General features: G+C 36.0%; 1 protein-coding gene across 1 annotated transcript in view; it reads left to right on the top strand.

Moving 5' to 3' along the window:
• The first annotated feature begins 242 nt into the window (after positions 1–242).
• akt3a (v-akt murine thymoma viral oncogene homolog 3a) overlaps positions 243–24,116 on the top strand; it is a 199,854-nt gene continuing 175,980 nt past the window's right edge. The window contains exons 1-3 of the mRNA XM_056471330.1: positions 243–391; positions 484–593; positions 20,252–20,577. Coding sequence (XP_056327305.1) covers positions 20,532–20,577 — 46 coding nt within the window. The 5' untranslated portion in view covers positions 243–391; positions 484–593; positions 20,252–20,531. The remainder of the gene's footprint in view (positions 392–483; positions 594–20,251; positions 20,578–24,116) is intronic.

The following is a 24,116-nucleotide window of genomic DNA, read 5'->3' as shown; positions in this document are numbered from 1 at the left end:
TATATATATATATTTGACCATAACCAAAAATGTCTTTTCACTATAAAAATTACTATTACTTTTTTATTGCATTAATTTCTATTATTTCTCTTCCTGATAGATCACTCAGCTCCTAGGTTTCCCCGACCGCGGGAATCCTCTTAATTCCAGCAGAATTCCCCTCCATCGGAGCTCCAGAAGCGGCGCATCTCCTGTAAACAGCGCGGCTCTCGCGAGATTTCCTCGGTGCACGCAGTAGCGGAGCGGAGCGCCTCTGGAGCTGTGAGGTGCGGGCAGGAGGGAGACAGAGCAGCTGAGCCAGGCGCGGACTGGAGCAGCAGACGCGGGCTGACAGAGAGGGTAACCTGCCGAAGACGCCGCTGTGTGGTGTGTCTGAGCGGCGGTTCCCGGGGTAAGGAACTACCGCAGCCTTTCCTCCAGACAAACCCTCATTTCGTGACAACACTCTCCAGTAGTGACCACTCGAGTCTGCTCTCTCTGTAGGCGTGCTTCTCCGATTATCCCGTCCATCCTCGCTCCCTCCGAGTCTGTAAAGAGGACGAGCACTTACTCAGGGAAGCAGGGAAGCACTTTGGTCTCCCTACCAGTGCCAGGTAAAAACAAACAAACAAACAAAACAAACAATCAAACAAACAAAAAGCGGCTGCTGTCTGACTGTGATGCGAATGTTTTTGGCTCATTTTGACGGAGCGCGTGTCTGATGTGACGCAGCTTCGGTTCACTTCAGCATTCAGCGTATATGAACAGTTGATGCTGCGGCTGTAAAGCACTCGAAATGAGCTCTGCTTTTGGCCTATCGTGTTTTTCCACACACATTCCACTTGTTATTATAGCTCCTCCTTTCATGGATGATTTAATTTTAGTGTCTGGGAGAAAAAGCATGGGCAATAGTGAATATCTGTTTTAAGTGACGCAGCAAGACGTGCTGTTATTGTTTTTAGTCAGGTTATTGGTGTTATTTGAGGTGAGAGATGTGCAACTGACTGATCTAGACATTGAGAACTGGCCAGCAGTAGTGACTGAGGTCGTGGGTGTCACGCGAACTTCCACGAAGTGCCAATCCAATTTTCCGCATTGGCTTTAACTGTGATGTTTGTAGGTGTCACGCCCTCTTGTTTACATTGCACTGACAGCTCCCTCCTGACTCTTGCATGCAGTGCAGGCTCTGATTAGTTACTTAGTAACTAGTTACTGTAATTAAATTACTGATCCGCTGAAAAGTAAAGTAAGGTATTTCTTTTCATTTTTAGCTAATTTAATTAAAGTTACTTGCCTTAAATAATGTAAATACATTTGACAGACTGTATAAAACTGTATTCTTTCTTATACAAAATATTTTCTATTCTTATTAAATTTTTTAGCTAAAGAATATCTATAAACATGCCTAGGAAACAATGAATTGAGTGAGAAAATAGTTCATGGCAATATATGGTAAACAAAAAGAATTTTTTGTTATTTTGATATTTTGCATAATACTTTGTTTTTTAATGCATTTGCACAACAATGCATACGAAACGATGAATTGAATCAGAAAGGAATGGCGATGGTATGTGTGAAATATGGTGCCATTAGTTTAAAGTGTTTCATGTGTTGTTTTTTATGATTTCACTAATTATTTCATGAATTGTTAACACAATTTGGTGTAACATTATTATTTTTTTATGTGCTGCTGAAGTAAAAAGGTCCCTTAATATTGGATGGCATTTTCAGTATGTCAATAAATGTCTCGTGAAATGGTATTCAAACTCATACTTTTAACATTTAGCACTGATCAAAGCGCATAATCAGCACCTGAGGTGATTGTAGTTTATGCTGTTGTTGAGCCGTGACGTTGCAGAAATAAAAACCGTTTCTAAAATAGAAACTTTAGCATTATTGACATGGGTGGACAAAAACTCATTTTAACATGGAAAAGATCCCATGGCACAGATTCATGTTGTGTGTAGTTAGGACATAATGTAAGGGTCAAGGAAAAGTAAAGATCTCTGGGATGTTAGTTATGATTTAACTTTTTAGAGTCACATAAAATCCATACTAATGTTTCAACGTAGCTTTTTTTGTCAAAAAAAAAAAAAAGTCAAAACTCTTGTTTCCAAACATTTAGTCCACTTAAATAGATGTTCTACCCAAAAAAGAAAACTTGCTGTTAATTTAACTGCTCACCTTCAGGCCACCCAAGATGTTGGTATTTTTAAAAAAATTTTCTTCAGCTAAACATTTAAATAAGACTTTTCGCTGAAACCATAATCTTTAGTAATTCTTAAAATGGTAACGGCTACTTGCACAATGAGAGTCAAAAATACACCTACAGGCAAAACAAGATTAATTCTTCTGGTTGGAACATTAATACTATTTACATCATTATTACATATAATCCTCAGTGCCAGCTTATCTTACTTGCTGTCAAATAATGATGTTTATTAAATATTAGGACACTGTGAAAAGTCATTCTTCCTGATGGTGCATTCAGACTCACTTTTTAAAATACTGTATAGGCTGCAGTATCCAGGATAAGCACAAGAACCAGTCAGATGATAAGAGGTACGTCACATGCAGCAATAAATTGTATTTTATGAATCACAAAAAACAAAACAAAACATGATTTTGGCTAAATTTATGTGTTTTACCAAAATAAAAAGGTCCATTCATCTTGAATGGCCTGATGGTGATTATTATTTTTTAAAAGGTTTTACTTGAAAACACTCTTTTTTCAAGGTAAATATTTTAGCAATATCTCACATTTTGAATTTGTGAACATCATTTGTTTAGCAGATTCCTCATTTTACCTGCAAAAAGAAAACTCCTTTCATAAAATGGTCAAAATATGTGTTTTTTTTGTATTGCCTTAAAAAACAGCCTTGGCTCTGATTCCGAATTAAAGTCTTTGACAATAAATGATAATAATAATAATAATTAATAATAATAATAATAATAATAATAATAATAATAATAATAATAATAATAATAAAACTAAAGAAATACAATATATTTTTCTGAATTTTAGACCTATACAAAACATTTTACCATGTTTCCAGGCAGTTACACTAGACTGAAATAAGCCATAAACTTCACAAAATATATACAATTTTTTAGGTTAATTCAGAAATTAAAATCCATTACAGAAGAAATATATTCAGGGCATTTTTGTGTTATCTATAGTAAATGAATATTTATTCATAATTCTTTTTATATTAATTATATTAATTAAATAAAATTTAATGATTTGTAGGTAACATGTGAGCTTTTACCTCAATGAACATAGCAAATCTGATTATTTCATCATAAATTTTGTGCTTTTAGTGTCTGGTTTTGTGAAAAATTATTAATTAAGTGGAAATATAAGTTATATGGTTTGTTAGTTGGTCTCAAAGAGCATGTTACAGTACATGTAGATGTTATATAGATTGTGTGATAAGTGTGCATAGTTTACCTGACCTTTAGTGACCGATTATTCCAGATTCATTTAAGCAAGTCTGCACCATATAAACACTTTACTAGTTTACACACCTTTTATTATATGTTGTTGAGGACAGCCTGTCTATCAGTTATAGCTTTGTGGTCATAGCTTTTTGTCATATCAATAGTAGCATTTGGCTGTATTGATCTTATTATTTGGGTGTATATAAATGCACCATCTATGTAATTTAGATCTGGAAATTACAGAATGGTTTAAATTTCTGGGTACAAACAAAAGCTTGGCGGCAACACTAGCAGATTCTTCAGGCACTGAAAAGAGCTGTTTTAGATTAGAGCTTCTCTCATATTGAGCTGAAAATGATCAAAAGTGCTGTGCGTGGTGTATTAATGCACATTCGCCAGTTGTTGTGATACTTTGCTTTAAATGATACGTTTTTCACGTTTTAGAAGTGTTTGTGTAATAAATTTGAGGCTGTGAATTTAACAACCTGTTCAGGTTTAAAGGAACACTCTGCTTTTTTGGAAATCCCCTGTTTTGAATTCATTCAGCTGATCTCCGGGTCTGGCAGAACACTTTTAGCTTAGCATAAACCATTAAATCAGATTAGACCATTAGCATCTGTCTTTAAAAAAATCAAAAAAGAGATTAGATAACTTTCCTTTTTAAAGCTTCTGTAGTAATATCGTGTACTAAGACTGATGGAAAATGAAAAGCTGCTGTTGTCTAGGCTGATATCTCTAGGAATTATACCTTCATACCTTTGCTGCTGTCCTATGGCTGCAGCAGGCACAATGATACCAGCAGCTGAAAATAGTCCCCAGCTAGCTAACTAGATAACAGTGTTGTATTTTAACATTTTTAGCGAGATACAAATGGTCTAATCCAATTCAGTTTATGCTAAGCTAAGCTAAAAGTGCTCTTGCTAAGCTAAAATTTCTCCTGCCAGACTCAGAGATTGGATGGATGTATTCAAAAATGGGTAAAAAAAATCAGCTGTTTAACTCTAGAACAGTGTTTCTCAACCACGTATGTTTTGGATGTCTCTTTTGTCTGTCACACCCATTAAAGGTCTTTCAGTCTCTGCTAATGAGCTAATGATCTGAACCAAGTGTGTTTGGTTAAAGAGACATGGAAATGTGCAGAGCTGGTGGTCCTCCAGAAATGTGGTTAAGAAACACGGTTCTAGAAGACTTGAGCCTATTTCCCCAAAAAGTGGAGTGTTCTAATTTATGCTGAATACAGTTGAACAATATTATATTTCAACTCTTTATCCATCAGTATTGCTTTATAATTTGCTTGCATGATGTGCAGTGTAACATTTTCAACATGCTTTACTGATTCTTTGAACATCCTGCAAGACTTATTAACGGGAGATTTATTTTTAAGGAAGTCTTTAAGTAGATTACATAAAACAAGAGCAAAAGACATTATTAAATTGACCTCACATTAAGGGCTCTCCAGCTCTATGGAGAAACAAAGTAAGATCACTCAATGATGGCTGAAGCGGATTAGCAAAAGTCCTCTGAGTGCTCAGACGTCCACATCCGCTCAATTTCATTCACAAATTTCTCATTTCCTCTTCTTAGGTTTTTGAAAGACCGTGGTGTCTTCTCAGTTTCTGTTACACAGCTTGCGGCTGCAGCATTTGTGGGTGACTGCAGAGAAATCGTTCGTTATTTACGTCTCTCAGCAACATTACTCTTTCATATTACATGTAAACAAAACCTTATGGAGATGCTGAAGTTAATTGTAAACTTAAATGGGGCCCTGTAAAATCATGTGTTTTTCCACACAAAAATTCAATTTGAATAATTTCAAAATATGTTCAATTTATTTTTTGTTTAGTGGTTAAAATAAAAAAAATATATATATCCAAGTATATATTAAAGCAAGTATATCTTTATATATAGTATATATATTATCAAGTATATTTTAATACTGTAATATAATATTTTCACAGTATTACAATCCCCCCCCCCCCACCCCCCATTTTTTCATAGTTGTAAGTAAAACTTGGAAGAATAATTGTGTTTAAAAAAATTTAATTAAAAAAACAAATAATATAAAAATAATTACTTAAGAAATATGTTAAATATATTACTATTGTACACCATTGTATAACACACACTATAATAATAATAATAATAATAATAATAATAATAATAATAATAATAATAATAATAATGGGGCGTCACGGCACACAGCCCTGGCTGGGTCAGTTGACATTTCTTTGTGGAGTTTGCATGTTCTCTCTGTGCTGGCATGGGTTTCCTCCGGGTGCTCCGGTTTCCCCCACAGTCCAAAGACATGCGGCATAGGCCAATTAAATAAGCTAAATTGGCCATAGTGTATGTGTGTTAATGCAAGAGTGTGTGGGTGTTTCCCAGTGTTGAGTTGTGGCTGAAAGGGCATCCACTGTGTAACCCCTGATTAATAAAGGTAAAATGAATGACTAATAGTAGTAATAATGATAATAATAATAATAATAATAATAATAATAATAATAATAATAATAATAATAATAATAATAATAATAATAATAATAATAATTATTATTATTATTATTATTATTATTATTATTATTACTATTATCTGTCAAAATTTCTAATTTCTGAAAGTTTAACTGGACTATTATTGTTAATGCATTTTTAAGTGCATAGTAGAGCTGCACAATATTGGAAAAATCTGACATTGCGATATTTTGTTTTGCTGCGATATACAGTTTGAATTTTCTTTTTTCTTTTTAAATATTTCCCAAATGATGTTTAACAGAGCAAGGACATTTTCACAGTGTGTCTGATAATATTTTTCCTTCTGGAGAAAGTCTTATTTGTTTTATTTCGGCTAGAATTAAAGCCGTTTATATTTATAATTTAATTTATAAGTGTCTTGACAAATATCTAGTCAAACATTATTTACTGTCATCATGGCAAAGATAAAATAAATCAGTTATTAGAAATGAGTTATTAAAACTGTTATGTTTTGAAATGTGTTAAAATATTCGGGCTAGTAATTCAGGGGGGCTAATAATTCTGATTTCAACTGTATATTTTGATATGAATATAATTTCATCAGGTTATTTGATTAGCTCTATTTGAAAAATTAATTGAATTAATTATATTAGATCGACTGGGGTGATCAGGTCTTTTTCTATGCAGTGCATCTGCATAAAGTGAAGTTTAAATTTTAAACAAATTTCGAGAGGAGCATGTGCTCATGATTGACCCAGCTGGTCCACATTAGCTAATCATGATCCTCCAATCAAAGGATCCCAACTTACTATATATATCCTCATTTCCTCTCTACAACTATCTTCGTCTGGAAGAAACCCCCCTCCTCCCCTTCTTCCACCTATATCCAGAATGGGCGGCACGGTGGCCCAGTGACTGGCACGTTTGCCTCACAGCAAGAATACCAATGACGTTGGGTCTTCACTGGGCCATCTGGTGTTCCTGTACGGAGTTTGCATGTTCTCTGTGTGGGTTTCCCCCGGGTTCCCCGGTTTCCTCCCACCATCCAAATGTGCTCTATGTTATAGATAAAATAAGCCTAAATCTTTTTTCTAATGTCTTACTCTCAGGAAGTTCACCTTGGCATCAGCAGCGGGGGAGTTTCAGATCGACCTGAGCTCAGTCTCCCCTCGCCCTGTGAAAGGAGGGAGCCCTGGGCTCAAGGATACCTTGAGCTCAGGGCTCTCTCCCGGGACAGCACGCCAAACAAGCTATGTATAAATCGTGAGCTACGTGTGAACTCTTGAATTATAATAAATCACAAGCAATAAATAAATATATAAATAAATAAATAAACAGTGCTTTATGTTTTTCTGGGGGAGTCTAACAGTATTCAAATACAGAAATAGAACTCTCAAATGTCGAATAACATGGTCATCATTGTATAAATAATTTAAAAATATAAAATTTAATAATATTTTTATCTTTTAATCTTCAATAAAAAAATCTGATCCTGCGATGTGACTATTGCAAATACATACAATGCGATATCGATGCTCAAACAATATATTGTTTAGCCCTAGTGCATGGTATGATAATTTTCTCAAATTAAATGGTAAAAAGTCTGGTGTGATAACTGTCAGAGCAGCTCTGGAGATGAAGTTCATCATGGCTTTAATTTATTCATCCGGAATTGACCAAATACTGTGAAATGTTTTTGTTATACAGTAAAGCAATAATTAGTTTGACTGAGTTTTTTATGCCTTATGAAAATCATAGGGCCCTAATTAAAAAAAACGTGGTTTGTCTTGTGAAAACAGTGATGTTCTGACAACATCAATTATTTCTGTAAATGGGGTGTTTTTTATTACTGGGGTGTAATATTTTCAGTTTTGTATATTTACTATGATTGGTTATAATGTAACTGTGGGACACTTTGTTTTGCTTTGCAGCATGTGTTTAATTATTCTTGTGTTTCATCAGAATCTTAGCATGTTAAAGTTGCTGACAGTGCAAACCAAAGGCACGCTATAAATTTGCTCTTTCCTTGCAGCTAAAAGGAGATTCAAGCAAAACAATATTAAGGGCTTGTAAACTGCTTATTGTGAATGAGTCTTGTTGTAGGGGGCTTGTTTGGGGAGCTCATGGATTTGCTTTGCTTCAGGGTAACATTAGCACCGATTAGAAAAACTGAAAGTGTTGCTTAGAAAGGGCTGAATTTCACCCTCAGTGATTCTCCTCTGATTACTTGGAAGAGAAAACATCCATCAGTTGTGAACTCTTTCAGGGGACGTTAGATTGTTTGCATGAAGTAAGTTTGTGTTTTCAGTAGATCCCTATCTTTTCAGCAGAATCATTTTGAAGCCACAGTGCCTGGAGTTCTCCTGCATCTTTTCATAATATCCTGAAATGCAGTTTGAGGTCTGTAAGATTTTTTTGTTTTTGTTTTCATGTCTCTTCTGCCTACCAAAACTGTTTTTATTTAATATTAATAAAATGGTAAAAACACAAGGATTGGCAATTATTTTTACCATTGGCAATGTTTTTTTTTTTTACATGCTCCTTGTATGTTATTTTAATAATAATTCTAATAATTAACTGTTACTCTAATATTAATAATAAAGAATATTGTTACTAGTGTTGAAAATACATGTTTTGCTTAATAGCTGTGTGGAAATTGATACATTTTTTCATAATTCCTTGATAAAGTAAAAAAATAATAATAGCAGTAAAGAATCATTGACGAATAAAACGTGTTTGTATATGTTTATTAATTCATTTATAGTTGTAAAAAATACACAGACAAACACACTGACTCTTAACTTTACTAAATGGTAGTGTATGTGTGCTGAGCAGAATATTTGCCCATCAGTTTGAAATAAACTAGCAAAATAATAATAAGAATAATAAGAATAATGATAACAATAAGAATAAATATTATAATAATAATTCCTTTACATAGTGATTTTCTGGACCCTCAAAGCGCTTTACACATTTTTTATTGGGGGGAATTTCCTCATCCACCACCTGGATGACGCGACGGCAGCCATATTGCACCAGACCGCACACCACACGCAAGCTGATTGGTCGAGAGGAGACAGAATGATGAAGTCAATTATGGTTAGGTCAGAGGCCAGTGAGCAAATTTGGCCAGGGTGCTGAGGTTAACCCCCTACTCTTTTGAAGGACATCCTGGGATTTTTAACGACCACAGAGAGTCGAGACCTCGGTTTAATCTCTCATCTGAAAGACGGCGCTCACTGAGCAGTATAGAGTCCCCATCAATATACTGGGGCGTTAGTACCCACACAGATCACAGGTCGAGCGCCCCCTGCTGGTCTCAGTGGACGACCATGTGAGAGTTGCAGAGAGCTTGCTGCAGGCAATAATAGGAAATGTTTTTCCTATTATTTTCCTATTATTTTCCTAGGGAAAACAGAAAACAAGTTTTATTTTACAGTGCCAAAACATGCATTGAAAACCAAAAGCTAAAAAAAGTGTGACTATGTCTAAATATCATATGACCAATGGTTACAGTATAATCAGTTATTGGATGTCATTTTCTTTCTCTTGTATTTGTTTAGCAGCCATTCTCCTGTTTATTTTTTCATAAGTGTGTTTTGCTTTACCTTCAGTTAAACAATTGAAATGCAGAGAACATTCAAAAGTTTTACACAGTTTTCCTTAACACAGCCATGCTATATGCTCAGAAAAAGCCACATCAACATAACATTAAAGGTGCAGTAGGTGATCTGCCTAAGCGCTATCCGTTAGCATAATATCTTTGAAACAGTCCCTCCTCTGCCGTCCAAGCCTCCTGAAATCACGAACGTGCACATTAAAGATGACAGTAAATCATGTCATCCGCCAGTTAGGAAACTTTATAGTACTTTATAATACTACAATGCCGAATGAAAACCTGTATTATATCTAGCACGTTTTCAGTTATGTAGCAAGCTAAACTTGTCATAATGTGCAGTATTTCATGCATGCAAGGATCGCTGGTCTCACTCTCTCACACTTTTTGTCCTAAAGCAACTACTGTATGGTTAGTGCTTGGCCGGCAGGGTGCAGGAATTAAACTTATAACTAAGCTTTATACTTGCATGCTATTTCAGACTGAATGTTCAGAGTAACATGGTAAACAATATAGGGAGCGCGTCACAAGTTGTCATTGTTCAAAAATGAGCCAATGTGAATATAAAACCTCAGTAAAGCAGGCTAGGCGGATTAGCGATGTTTACTTATGTTATGTTGTTAAACTAAATAAAAATCTACATTATCGATGCTATAAAAGGTCCCTTATGAAACTGAAAATAGACACATCAATCGTTCATCTGAAAATTTCAGTGGCTGAACAACACTTCTGTGCATATAGCCCATTCATAACAACAATACTATCTACATCAGCTTTGTGTGATTAAAATAGTTTTAAAACAGAACATTACCTGTCTAAAAGAAATGGTGTCTTCCTTCCTCCAGTGTGCAAAAGTAACTATATTAGTAACTATAAAGTAACAATATTGATTCGGGATTTTAAAGTTTTGATTCAGCATTTGTTTTCATCGGTCACTCTCTCATGTGCAGGTGAATGAGCTTGCATGTGCAAACAGCGGATCTGTCTGCATGAATGGGGTGCACAGAAGTACAAATCTGCATTTGTTGATAGACAGTTTGGGCTACTTAACAAGATTATGGGAATTGTCCACCTGACAAATTTTAATTGGACGAACATTTGGACGAACATCTTATGCCTGACCCAGAATATAAAAATACATATAAATACATTTAGATCATTTACTTTAATCATTACTATTGAAATGTGAAGAGGCTTTCAACCAGCACAACAAAAAAGGTTTCTGAAGACAATCACCTACTGAACCTTTAATATGCTTGGATAAGGAGTGAAGTATGGATTTTCCACATTTGATATATATATATATATATATATATATATATATATATATATATATATATATATATATATATATATATATATATATATATATATATATATATATATATATATATATATATATATATATATATCTTTTGCCACAGGGACTCTGTGTTATCATTATCAATGATGTTGTCTTTCTCTAACAATTCAGAATGAAACCACCATGATAATGTGGGCATATTTGCTTTTAGCACTTCACTCATTAAACAGACATGTATTGTGAGAATCCATTCAAGTAAAGCTAAGTATAGAAATATCTGTAGATTCTGCATGCAGGCTTGTGGCGGATGTTTAGCTGTGCACCGCGGCATGCTGGGAATGATTGATGCAGCGTGTCTGTGTTTGTCTGGACTCAACAGGAGAGCCCCTCCCTCCCAGGCCTGCTCAGGAATTAAATGATTATCTCAAGGGTGCTCCCCTCATTTGTATGGAAAAATTGTATTTGGTGTGGCAGCTTCGGGACATCCCCTGATAATGCTGCGGCGATAGGCTTACAGATGCTTGGCTGCGACAGTGACGCAGTGGAATTGTGTCTCCTGTCATTCAGGAGCAAAAGGAGCAGAGATTCAGTGCCGCTGCCTGCCAGAATGTAGCCGATGTTTGGCGGGTGCAAAGAACAGCTCAACAGACTCAGTGAAAAAGATCATTGATAATATTGATTGTTTTAACTGCCCGTTTTAAGACGACTTCGTCAGTTCAGGGCATTTTAACACACTGGTCATTTAGAGTATTTGTTTCAAAACCTGCTGCATTTTCTTTCTCTGTTCAATATGTTTTGGCATAGACTGAATAACACAATTGTGCCGCAAAAAACATTAGATCCAAGATTGATTGAACACGGTGGAGCACTGTGCAACACTGTGACCTGAGTAAAAATGTGGTCTTACCCTGAAAAAAAATTGTATTCTTTAACTTTACTTGAAGTAAAGCCATTTTTAAATATAATGGAATGTTGCAGTAGTTTATTAGATTTCTTTAGGAATGTTAGATTTAATGGGCATCATTAAACTCTATATCAGACCTGTGTATACTGTATTTGATTTGATTCTCTGAAAGAGTTATCACCCCAAAAAAGACTGGCAGTTTTTTGCTAAATTAAACAGATATTGCTGAAATAAAGATGTTATAAATGAAAAATTTATTCCATAAAAAACATAATTCATGCATTACTGTAAACAAATAACTCTTGTCAGATGAAATCCAGCAAAGGCAACTTCAATTAGCATTTTATATATATTTTTTCAGAATTAGTTTTGCTAGCTTTGTGGGACACAAAAATAGTACATAGGGAAAATTTGCTGACTGTACATTTAATTATACTGTATTTTTAAACCATTAATACAGTCTGAGTTAACACAGCGCTTCATGTGAACAGATGATTGCTGATAGGGATAAGTTTGGAGAGTTGACTAGTGAGTTTAATAACTTTTTCGTGATATGCATTTAAAAGGAGAAGCAATTATTAAATAATGTTTCATAAGCCTATCAGTCAGCATAATAAAACCCTGTCTGAGAAATTGAGAAAGTCTTTTAGGAATTAATTTACAGCACTACAACCAACCCCCTGCTCTTGAAAAATAAATACATACATACAAACAGACAGATATAAGATGCAAAGGTTAAAATATATTCATTTGCAAATCATATAGGTGCTTTAAGGCCTTGACATGGTGTTGTACAAGGAATCTTGTGGAAGTGAGTCCTCCATAATTGATAATCTGCACTACATTCTTGATTTGTTTGACAAGGAATAAAAAGTCTTGCTATTTTACTAGCTCTAGTGTTTATTTAAGATCACAACTGAAAAAGAAATTGGATTTATAGGTAAGGCTTGTCTTTTCTTTCACTGAGCCTTGGCAGATTACAGCCATCAAGGCAGTGCTAGTGTACAAATAACTGCATTCAACAGTATTATTTACAGACAATCACCATAGCACTTTAGATCACCTAAAGGGGGTAGCACACTAGATGCTCCGTGCTGCGCCATATCTTTTAAAATTTTAAACTTGAATTGTTTTCTATAAGTGTTCGCACACAAGCAGCGCCAGTCGCCCATTTTGTACTCAGGACACTGTTCAAATTCCTGTCGTGCCACAGAGCGTCATATGCATAGTTTCATGCACACAACATCATAAGACGTTAATATTAGGTTAAATTTATGTCATGACGTCAGGTGACCACACTTTAATATCTTGCCAGCTTCTTAGGACAATGTTATTTTGACATCCTATAACAAAAAAAATACGTTGATATTTGGTTAATTTTAGGTTGTGTTCGAAAGTGACCAAAATCCAACGTCTAATAGATGTCAAGTTGGTAACGTCCACACAATGTTAAGGTGTAACAGGATTAGACATGATAACATGATATTTGGTTGAATTTAGGTTGGACATTGGCGTCAGCCTGACATTGGGTTCTGATGCCAACCCGATTTTCAGTTCCAAACAAAATCCACCGTCCCCACGACATTGGGGTACAACATCAATATGACGTCATGCTGATGTCCTGTGCCTGCAGTAAAGAAAATCTTGCTACTTACAGTATTACAGCTTTAATATAAATTTCAATTATTTAAGTATGAATAAACAATGTCCTTTTAATCTTAAATTTTCCCGTATCGACATGTTTATAGACCATTTCAGTGTAGTGATATCACTGGCCTATGAACATTTCCTGCTTGTTGTCAAACTATTGCATAATTGTAACAAGAGGCATTTTAATCATAACTTTGCCATTATAACAGCGATCACAACATCATTTATCAATATGTAGATCTATTTGCATTCTCAGAAGCTACGGAAATTAAATATGTAGAACAGGAAATATGTTTGGACCATTGTTATTGTTTACATCCCTCAAAATGGTCTATATATAAAATACAAAAAAGAAAAAAAGTATAGAAAAAGGTTTGAAAGATTTCATAGAAATAAAAAAACACAGTGTGCTTGTAGTAATCACCCAAGCTAGCAAACATTAGCTAAATAAACAATATTGCTACATGTAACCAGTCACCTAGACCAGTGGTTCTCAAACTTTTAAACCCGCGACCCCCATTGTAAGATCGTCAAGAACTCGCGACCCCCCACTACCAAAGCATGTACAAACAATAAAAATAGCTTTTTTTTAAGCTGTTCACAATATTTTAACTATATTTACTATAGATTACAGGGCTCCAAATTAACATTTTTGCTTGGTAACACTGGTGCTTCTAACTTTAAAAATGTAGACGCACCAGCCAAAATTTAGTGGCTCCCACCAATTATCGCACTGTTACTACAAGTTTTATAAACAGATTTAATGCATTTGAAAATCAACACTAATCAAAACTAACAAGCAAAAAAATAAATATGCATGCGTGAGGAAAATATGTCTCAATGAAATCCCGTTATCACAAGAAAAGACATTTTTATAACATAATTGAGTGACCAAAAGATACACGGACGGATATCCCAAAAGATATCCCACAGACTTTACAGTGAATGCTAGTTATTTTCATAGCAGACTTGAAGCCAATGGAGGTCTTTTATCCACTCTTCAATAAGTATAGCTGGTGGATTAACATTCAGCACATGATCAGTAATCAGATGCGCCAATATTTGTAGCTTTAGGTGTTTCTAAGACAAAATCTGTCAGTGTTGTTTTCATTCTCTCGTCTTCAGCGCTTTACATTTTCGCGGTTGTAGCTCCTGTCATCTGAAGACAGGAGGCGTTGACTGAGTGATTGACAGCTGATTTTAACCAATCATTCGTGTTCAGTTCTTAGAGCAGTGGGCCAATAAGAAGAGCGCGAAGGCGGGGCAAGCGTTGAAGGCTTTGTTTACTGCAGCAAGTTGACATGACAACAGTTTTAAACTGTTCCTGAGCGCTGCGTTCCAAGTACAAAGATGCATTCTGCCTGAATGTGTCCTAAATACTTTATGAATCAGTAATATCTTTTTAAAAATCTGAAAATATTAGCTTTCACTTGTAATACTGAAAAATATTTATTATAATCACTGAAAATTACACAATTTTTAAATAACTCTCGCGACCCCTTGAAATTATTCTGCGACCCCCGCAGGGGTCGCGACCCCCAGTTTGGGAACCACTGACCTAGACAAAAGAAAAATTAAAGTAAAACATACGTAACATGGTGCATTCGTGTAGAATCAAGATTCGGAATTAACCTTGAGCGTATGGTATGTGCACATCTGGTGTGCAATACCTCAAGCTGTCGTAGACTCAGTGTGGCGCATCCGGCGTTAATTCACAGATTGCATAATCCACAGGTTTATTAGAACTGTGTTGAGGCGAGATTAAAGCACAGTGTTTTCTGAAGTCTGCTGCTGATTCTTTATGGCGTGGTACTCACACTTGGGCATCTTGTCAGATTGACGACTGCGCTAAAGAAGGATAGTAGCTGCAGAAAGACTCCACAAACTGCTGGACGCTGCTAGCTGAATGCTGTGACTTCTATTAAACAGTTTTTAAAAATGAAGTTGTAATGGCTTCTGCAGTTGCACATCAGAGCTTAACCTCCGCAGATCTCAAGGTAGGTTTGTCTTAAAAGCTTTTTACATTAATGTTAAAATTGATTTCTTTATGGAGAAGATGAATGGGAATTTCTTTTTACTTCCGAAACTGTACCTTTGTGGCAAATGGAGTCTTCCAGGGTTGTGGCTCACATACAGGGTTTCCTGCTTGCGTTAAATGATTAAGGGCTTCACTGATATCTCTTTGGACCTTGAATCACCCATCCACTCTCCTTACCATATTAACAGCAGATTAAGGTTGCAGCTAAGTGCACACAACCAGGAATTATCAGTTGGTACTGTGAATACTTTGACTTCAAGAGGCCCTTCATAGGTCTATTGTAAATATTCCTGGTCTGACCCACATTTGTTTTCGCTTAAACAGTATGACGGAGCATTGTCATTTGTTTGCCACTTGACATTGAGGGCGCTGCTGTGGTCTCCATATCTTTAGGGGATGCAGTGTTTTCTGTATCTGTGACGTCCTCCGTCATCATGTCCAGCAGTCTGAGACAGACATCATTTGTTAATTATCTCTGAAGGGAAAATGAGAGCCTTTCAGTAGTTTGTCTTTCGTTTACGGAGGACACAGGACTGCGCGTTCAGTTTTTTGTTCATTTTGCTTTACACTTTTGGTGGTGTTGAGTCATTTCCATTTTTTCCATTAGAGGATCATTGTCAAATGTCACAGTTTCTGAATCAGTTCAGGTACAGAATCATTTCGCTCTTTTACTTTTGACTCAGTCTTTCATTTAGAGGCTATTTGTTTGGCTGTTGATAACATGTTGACTTCCCTTTTCTCTACTTGCGTTTGTTTGAAAGCTTGGGTTTGATGGACACAACTGCATCTGCAAAAATGAAATGTTATCAACATATTGTATGTTTAATGTTCAATGCATTTCAAAGGTAAAACGATATAACCATATTATGTTTTAAGCAGCTTATTAATTTTATTGCCTGACATCTTAGGCAGATGTACATATGTTGCTTTATTGTGTTTTTGTAAAACTCACTTTGCATGAAACTGCTTTGATATAATGATTGAGATTTGTGTACTTTGCCAGAACAGCTGCTTACTGCTTAAGGACCCATTTGTGCTATTCACATATTTATTCGTTTAGTTTTAGACAGATGTCTGTGGATGTGTCTTTATCTTGGGTTAAAATAAGTGTTGGTTATCAGTGTCATATATTTAGTTCCCTTCCTAATTCCAAAAAACAATTATGTTGTTACTGTTCTTCTAATCTGATATTACATTTCAGTTGTATCTCATCAGCGGCTTCAAGAGGTTTTGTCAGAATGTTTGCTCTTCTCTGTGCAATGAAAGTGAATGGTGATTTAATGTGGAGAGCTCTAAAATGGATAGTAAATTCAAATAATGCATCGTAAATTTGGGTCAAGAAGTTGTTTTCATGTATAGCTCAATTATTGGGTATTTAAAATGAGAACAAAAGAGAATTACACAATTACAAATGACTTCTATTTCAAGTAAATGCTGTTATGTTGAACATTTTGTTAATCAAAACTCATCTTTATACAGCTGATTTAAAGCGGGTCAGTATCTGCTCACAATTCACTGTAAAGCCACTATTAAATGGTTTAAAACACATTTTTGAACATTTATGCCACTTCAGGGTTGGTTTCTGTGATGCCTCTGCTGTGTAAAGATGCTTATAAAATGCTAAAAAGTGAAAGGCAGTTTCCACTATTTTCTTGTTACTGGTAGCAAGCTGTTTCTTGGTCACCAAATTTGAATATTACAATTATTCAGAGGATCATACAACACTCTTTGGAAATGCCAGATTAATAATTATGATTAATTCTGTTTTGTTTGGAATTAATTACTATTAAAATTAGGCCTGCACAATTTTAAATTGAAATTGTGATTTGATCATGATGGCGAGCGCGAGTAATTAAAACGGTCCAACTAACGTTACTTGAAAAGTGGGCAATTGGTACAGCAGAACCCACAAGCCTCCATTTCATTGCTATTGAGATGAAATGAAAGCTGTAAACTCACTCTCACTGTGGACCTTTGATCGGCTTGCGCGAGGTAATATTTCATCTCCTTTCTTGGCTGTTACAGCGATGATTGTGAATCCACACACACAAGTGTTACTCTGCAGCGTGAGTTTTCTCCACCACCTCCATCATAGATCAGCTTTGATAACCGCAGCCGTTTATCTGTATACGCATCAGTCATCGGTGAATAACTCCTGAGCTGGGCTAACCATTAGAGCCAATCACAGTCCTTTCTGTTGAGCACGAGCAACATTGACACCATCAAATGGTGTTAAAAGTGTCACATACTGTATTTATAAGGTATAATTCACCCAAAAATGTCATTTCAGTCTTCATGTAATGACATATTCGCGGCCGCGAAATCACACGTGAGCTGACCGCCAGCTGTTTGTTTACTTCCGAGAACCAGTGTTGCCAGATGTAGCTGACTGTTTCCAGCCTAAACCCCGCTAAAACTAAAAGGCACCGCCCAACAATCTGTAGTCTTGTTGGGAGATCACAACTGTTGTAAGCGTTTGTCTGTGGAGAACGGGGGCTATGGCACCTTTTTGGGGGATCATAACAGGTTTATAAGTGAAGACCGGGGCTGGAGGGAACGCCGTTCCAAAACCGAACAAATTTACACTAACCGCCTATGTCGTTTTTTTACCTGCAAAAATAAATTCAAAACCGCCCAATCTGGCAACATTGCAGAGAACGCGCGCGGGCCCGTCTTTGACGCCTACTTTAGTGAACAGAAGCTGCATAGGCTGTGGATAACAGGTAATTAAGTTGTAAATAACGTTCAGTTTGTTGCACAGAGCGATCGTTTGAGGGCCGTGCAGGATGTTTGATTTGCATGTATGTTTTTTTCTCACAGTGACGGCAGCCATGAGCCGCACTCAGAAGTGAAAGTGAAACCTGTGCGCACATCATTTAAATGATCATATCGCATTTTACAGTTATGATTACGACAAACATTTGATATGTTTTTTCTTTCATAGCAAAGTGTTGTGCATGAAAATAAATGTTTACTGTGTCAGTATAACAACCCTAGCCTATATATAATGTTGAATATAATGCAAGAAGGAGTCTGATAATGACAAAATTCTAATTTTACCAGTGAAAACAAATGGTCTAATAATGTTGTCAATAACAGATGACAAGCACATGTCTTAAACATTATAAATCAACTTTATAATTATGAATAGTTATATTCTGATGTCATCATATTACTGTGAATTAACAAACAGGACATATTGAAAGTCTGTTCAAGTCAACCATAATGACTGTACAAAATTTAACATTTTAAGCAATAGTATATCTACACACAGGCCTAATATTAATACTGTTGTTTTACCATATGTTTGAGAATTAATAATAATAATAGGCTAATCATATTAACCTTTATTTTACATTTACAGAATTGTGGGAAAGAATCTTGATCTTGATTTTAAGCAAAAAAAATCATGATTCACATTTTTGCCAGAATCGTGCAGCTGAAATAGAAAGTATATGTTAACATTATATTGAAACATCTGTTTGTACTTTCCAAAAGAACTAACCACAGAGTTATGGGATAAGAAAAATATTAATGTGTAAACATTTTTAATATTTTAAATGAGGAAAATAAACACACGTTATGGACTTATGGACAGCTGATTTAATACATTTTGTGAAATGTTTCAGCTGTCTGACAATATGAATAATAAAATAATAAACAAAAGAACAATCTTAATTCAGCATTTACTGTTCAGGTTTTCAGTTGTCATATCTTTTGTCTGTCTTTTAAGGTTTTTTTCTCGTAAGGCACTGCTTTCGAAAATGATGACATGAAACTGCTGGGTAGTTGCACTGGTTTACCACTGGTTGCACTGGTTTTGGGTATGTAATTTTATTAGCATCTTCATAAGGGTGGTATTGTTTTAAATGACGATACAGGTTTGTGGCGTTGCCTGCCTCTGATGACACTGGTCATCTGCAATTTGCTCTGTCACGTTGCTGTTTTGTGTCAGATTGCAAAAAGCTAAGTAGCTCCAAACTACTAAAGTCTAGTGACGTTTCCTGTCAACAATGTCTGTGACATTTTTTTACCTCATTTTTCTTACTCCTCCAAGTGCAACTAACACTGTATGGCTGTAAACTTGTACTGCGTGTGGCACCCGGAAGGCCAGGCTGCAAAATACTTGTGCAGCGTTACGCATAGTGCGTAAATATTATCAAACAATTATCGAACTGTCATTATTGTTTTATCAACAAAAAAAAAAAATATATATATAGTGATAATAATCGATATCGAATTATCACCCAGCCCTACATGTAAGTCTTTAAAGCTTGACTAAAGTCATTGTTTTGCAATTCTGTGTTTCCCAAAATGGTCATAGTTTTTAATTTATAAAGAAGGGCCAAGAGTTTATTTATTTATTTATTTATTTATTTATTTATTTATTTTTTACAAATGTTTTTCAAACCTCTGTCCATTGTCAATATGCACTCGCTCACTTATCATTGTATATCTAACTAACCAAAAACAATGATAATGCATAATGCACTAGTATATTTACCGCATGTATTTGGTGAATGAGATTGCACACTTTCACACTGCATATCGCTCAACTTCAGACACATTATCATGGGACTTCATGTTTGCTTATTTGTTCTTACAGTCGTGGTGTTGCGAGCAACTCCGCTGCTGCTAAGTGTTAAACAGTTGTGCATGTGGAGAGTGAGAATGAGAACGAGAAAAGCAGACAGACAGACAGGGAAATCAGAGAGGCGACAGGGGGCTCGTGCGTCTGCTTTTACAATGACGGTCTGTCAGACTGTGTAAGAACGAAGGGAAGACTTAAGAAGAATAGAAGACAGAAAAATCCACACGCTCCTCTTCTTCTTTTTTTCATGTTTTTCCCAGGCTGAGTCACTGTCGAGGAGTGGGAAGATCTAGAGAGAAAGAGAGAGAGAGAGAGAGCATCACGAAGAGAAAAGCAACGGAAGGAGGGGAAAACCACTACACAACGCCTTTGAGAGCGAAGCGAGAGAGAGAAGGACGTAAAGAGAGAGCGGTGAGGGAGGGAGAGAGAGAGACGCTGAGGCTGGGAGAACTGACCCCCCTCCCCTCTCCTCCTTCCCCCCTCCTCACTCCTCCAGGAGCTGCTGTGCTGGAGCAGCGGGTACAGAGTGACTGAGGCAACATGAGCGATGTCACCGTCGTCAAGGAAGGCTGGGTCCAGAAGAGAGGTAAGCCGCTTGGCTCTGTCTGCGTCTTTGGTCAACTCGCCGGGTTGACTGAGCACTGGCGTGTGTGTATGTGTGAGCTCTTCCAGGGACAGCTCTTTCCGTCATGGGCGGGCCACGGCGTGGATTCAGTCTGTGTCTGGAAGCCGGCGTGTGGGTGTGCCTCTTTACCCGCGTGTTTCATGAGGCACGTTTAGTGTGTGTGTTTTTGAGTGTGTCTGCATGCAGGTATTCATCATTTCTCACTGCACTACTCTGACGTTTCAGTCTGCTGGGGGTTTCTGCACTCATCCTGATGCCTAATGCTCTGCTTGAGTGGATTATGGTGATGCTTTTTGGATTTGATCAATATGTCTGGACAGGATAGGAGTTCTGTTTTTATTTGCTGTAACATTTGTGGAGTGTGCGATTTATAGAGATACACACATACTCACCCAGAAGCCAAAGTTATGTGACACCCATGTGGGAAGATGTTGTGTGTGTGTGTTTACGGGTTGTGGTGACTGCCTATAGAGCTTTCAGTTTCGCTTTTACTTTCTGTCTAATTTTTCACTTGTTGAGTGTCTGTCTGCTTTTAGACAGTCTGTTTACTTCCGTAAGTGTGCATGCCCGCAGATGTCCTTTGCTTTTAAAGAAAGCTGGTGATATTAGCGAGAGTGACTGTTTATAATGCGATTGTTTAGTCAAGTTAAACTGTTGCATGTTAACAGTTTTTGTGGAGTGCAGAGACTAATGTGTTGAATTAAGTTTTATTTTAGTTAAACTATAAGCAACAATTGATTAACTTAATATGCAAATGCTTTAGTCTGACTGAACTGGTTTTGTCTTAGTTTTGTGGAGCTTTATAATGCAGTCTTGTCCTTCAACATGCACACTAGGGCTGTGCGATTTGGGGAAAATATCTAGTTGCATTTATTTGACAGAGATTGCAATTTGATTTACAATTTAATACAAGCTTCAAGCTGATTTTAATTTAATTCAAGCTTCAGCTCAATAATCTATAAGCCATAGCAACAATTCTGCCACCGCTTTCAAAAATGACCTGTTTTTCTTCGGTGTCTGTGACTTTGAAACCAAAATATTCCCATATTACCAATACTGTTTTTCTTTGATATTAATTTGTCTATTAATGTTTCTGAAGCAGCAGAAGCCATCATCCCACTTATCAGCACTGTCCTGTTTTTATTTTTATTTTTCGGTTGCGCAATTCTGATTGGGCAGAACGAAAGTGTGCTCACTTAATTGGCTAGTAAGACTGTAACACACAGCGGGCAGTCACACATTTGCTCTGGGCTGTGGAAATAAATGCATATATATTTCATATCGCAGCCACTTGTGATTAACTAATCACAACGTTTCAAAGTGCGATTCGATCTCGATTAATCGCACAGCGCTAATGCACACACATTAATCAAACTGTTGCTGGCCTTCATTTACTTCGAAAACAAAAACATGTCACACATTAGCTATGTTTTTAAGACATGCGCCTCAGAAGACAAAGACAAAATGCAATGAACGAGAGTGGCTTTTCGATGTTTGATGACGAACTTTAGCTAAGAGATTTTAGAGTAACCAAAATTCACTTCAGATATTTTACAGTGCAGTTGTTCTGCTGATTTGTCCATTAATGCTCCCCTTTTTGTTATCACATCTATTAAATCTAAACCACATGATTATTTGATGCGCATGCTAGAATTTATTTCTGTAATGTAATGTATTTTATAATGTATGTTCTGTTTTATTTAAAAGTTGTGCATGTTTTTTCTTAGCGGCTAAAAAGTTTTTCCTATCCCGGTTTTGTGCATACATATTTTTTATGCACATTTTCGAAATACGAGCCCATTTTGGCATTTCCATTAAGTATTTTTTACATACGATATTCCAAAATGATCATAGAATTAGCTGAATGGAAACATAGCTAATGTGTCTTTACACCTTCATTTGTTTTGTCATGAGTTTCATGATGTACTGTAAACAGGTGAAAAATGCTACATAAAAAGTACATACTGTATGAAGAGTTCAGATGCCAAAACTTTTAAGTGCCATCTGAAATTTTCTTCTAAAATGAGCATTTTAATCAGGTTCCTGTGAGTAGACCTAGTAATTTTAGCAAATTTTACTTTTGCGCCAAAGAATAGGTTCTTTTCATGATGTTCAAAGTGAAATAACTTAACATAAACAAGGAGGCTAAGAATAATGCTCACTTTCAATGGAAATTTGAGAAGGCACTTACTGGTTTTTGCATCTGAACTCTTCATATGAAGTCATGCAATCTGGTGCTTAATATAGTAGTTAAGTTGGAAGCCGCGGTGACACTGCACTTTTCGCTCCTTAGTCTTCCATTCATACGCAAGCGAATGCGACAAAGGGAAATGCAAGGTCATGCAACAGGTTTCGCAGTTCGCTGCATTCAAAGTTCAAGCTTGGTGAACTCTGACCTGCAAAATCGCATCACGTGACTGCGACAAACCAATCGAAGATGAAAACATGACCTCTCATGTTTTCATCTTGAAATTTTAATTTAAAATATTAACCAATCGTTTGCTTTTTTAATATCTTATCATCTTGTTTAATCCCGCCCCTTTTTGTAGCACCATACGACAGAATTTTGCATGCTTAAACTCCAGTGTGACCGCAGCTTTACTAGTAGCTACAATTCAACCAATGTCATACAGCTGTGTGAGTGCACTTGTGGACCTGATGTCCTTCTCACCTGATTGGATGAGTTGTAGCCATTGCTTTTAATGTGCTTGTGCTCTTTCAGAAATGTTCATGTACCCGCTCACCTCGTCACCAATTAATTTCAAGGCTCCAGTGTTCATAGAACTCAGACTCAAACTCTGAAAGAAAACTAAATTAAAATCCATAAGTTGTCAGTGAATAGAAGTTCTGCTTGAAAATTGTATTGGCTATAGAGTAAAACTCACCCCCAAACCAATGACATACCATCGATCTGTTTGTTTATGGACTTATTGGAGACATTTTTTAGCTAACAAATAATTTAAAGGGCACTCAATAATTTTGTATTTATGTTGCACTGACTTGAGTATAGCATGCAACAGCAATGCCACTGCAGAAATACCCTTTTTACAGTTAACTATGGTTCAATTATTTTGTGAATAGAAAGTGTCTGACATGGAAGTTATTGCAGAAAAAAATGTCTCAGGTTCCCACTAGAAATCAAACCTTTGTTGATATTAGCGGAGTCTTCATCTGATATCAAATATAGAAAAATTCTGAAAGTAAAATTAAACACTTTGTTGAATGGTTGAATCATTTTAAAGGAAAATTGCAGTGTTGTTTTAATATTTTAAATTAAAACTAATTATTTTGAAATTGGTGTTTTTCTTTTGTGTTTTAGTCAATTTTTATTAGTTTTACTTTTAATGTTTCTATTTAGATTTATTTTTCTATTTTAGGTTTAATAACTTTAGTACTTTTAACTTGTTTAATTTTATTTCTTTGTCTTTAGGGATGTATTTATTACTGTATGTCAGCTTTATTTCACTTAACAAAGGTCATTTTAAATACATTTAGTTAAC

This window comes from Danio aesculapii, chromosome 13, assembly GCF_903798145.1.
Source record: "Danio aesculapii chromosome 13, fDanAes4.1, whole genome shotgun sequence".
NCBI lineage: Eukaryota > Metazoa > Chordata > Actinopteri > Cypriniformes > Danionidae > Danio > Danio aesculapii.
The sequence above is the reverse complement of the archived record's forward strand: the minus strand, read 5'-3'. Positions and strand labels throughout refer to the sequence as shown.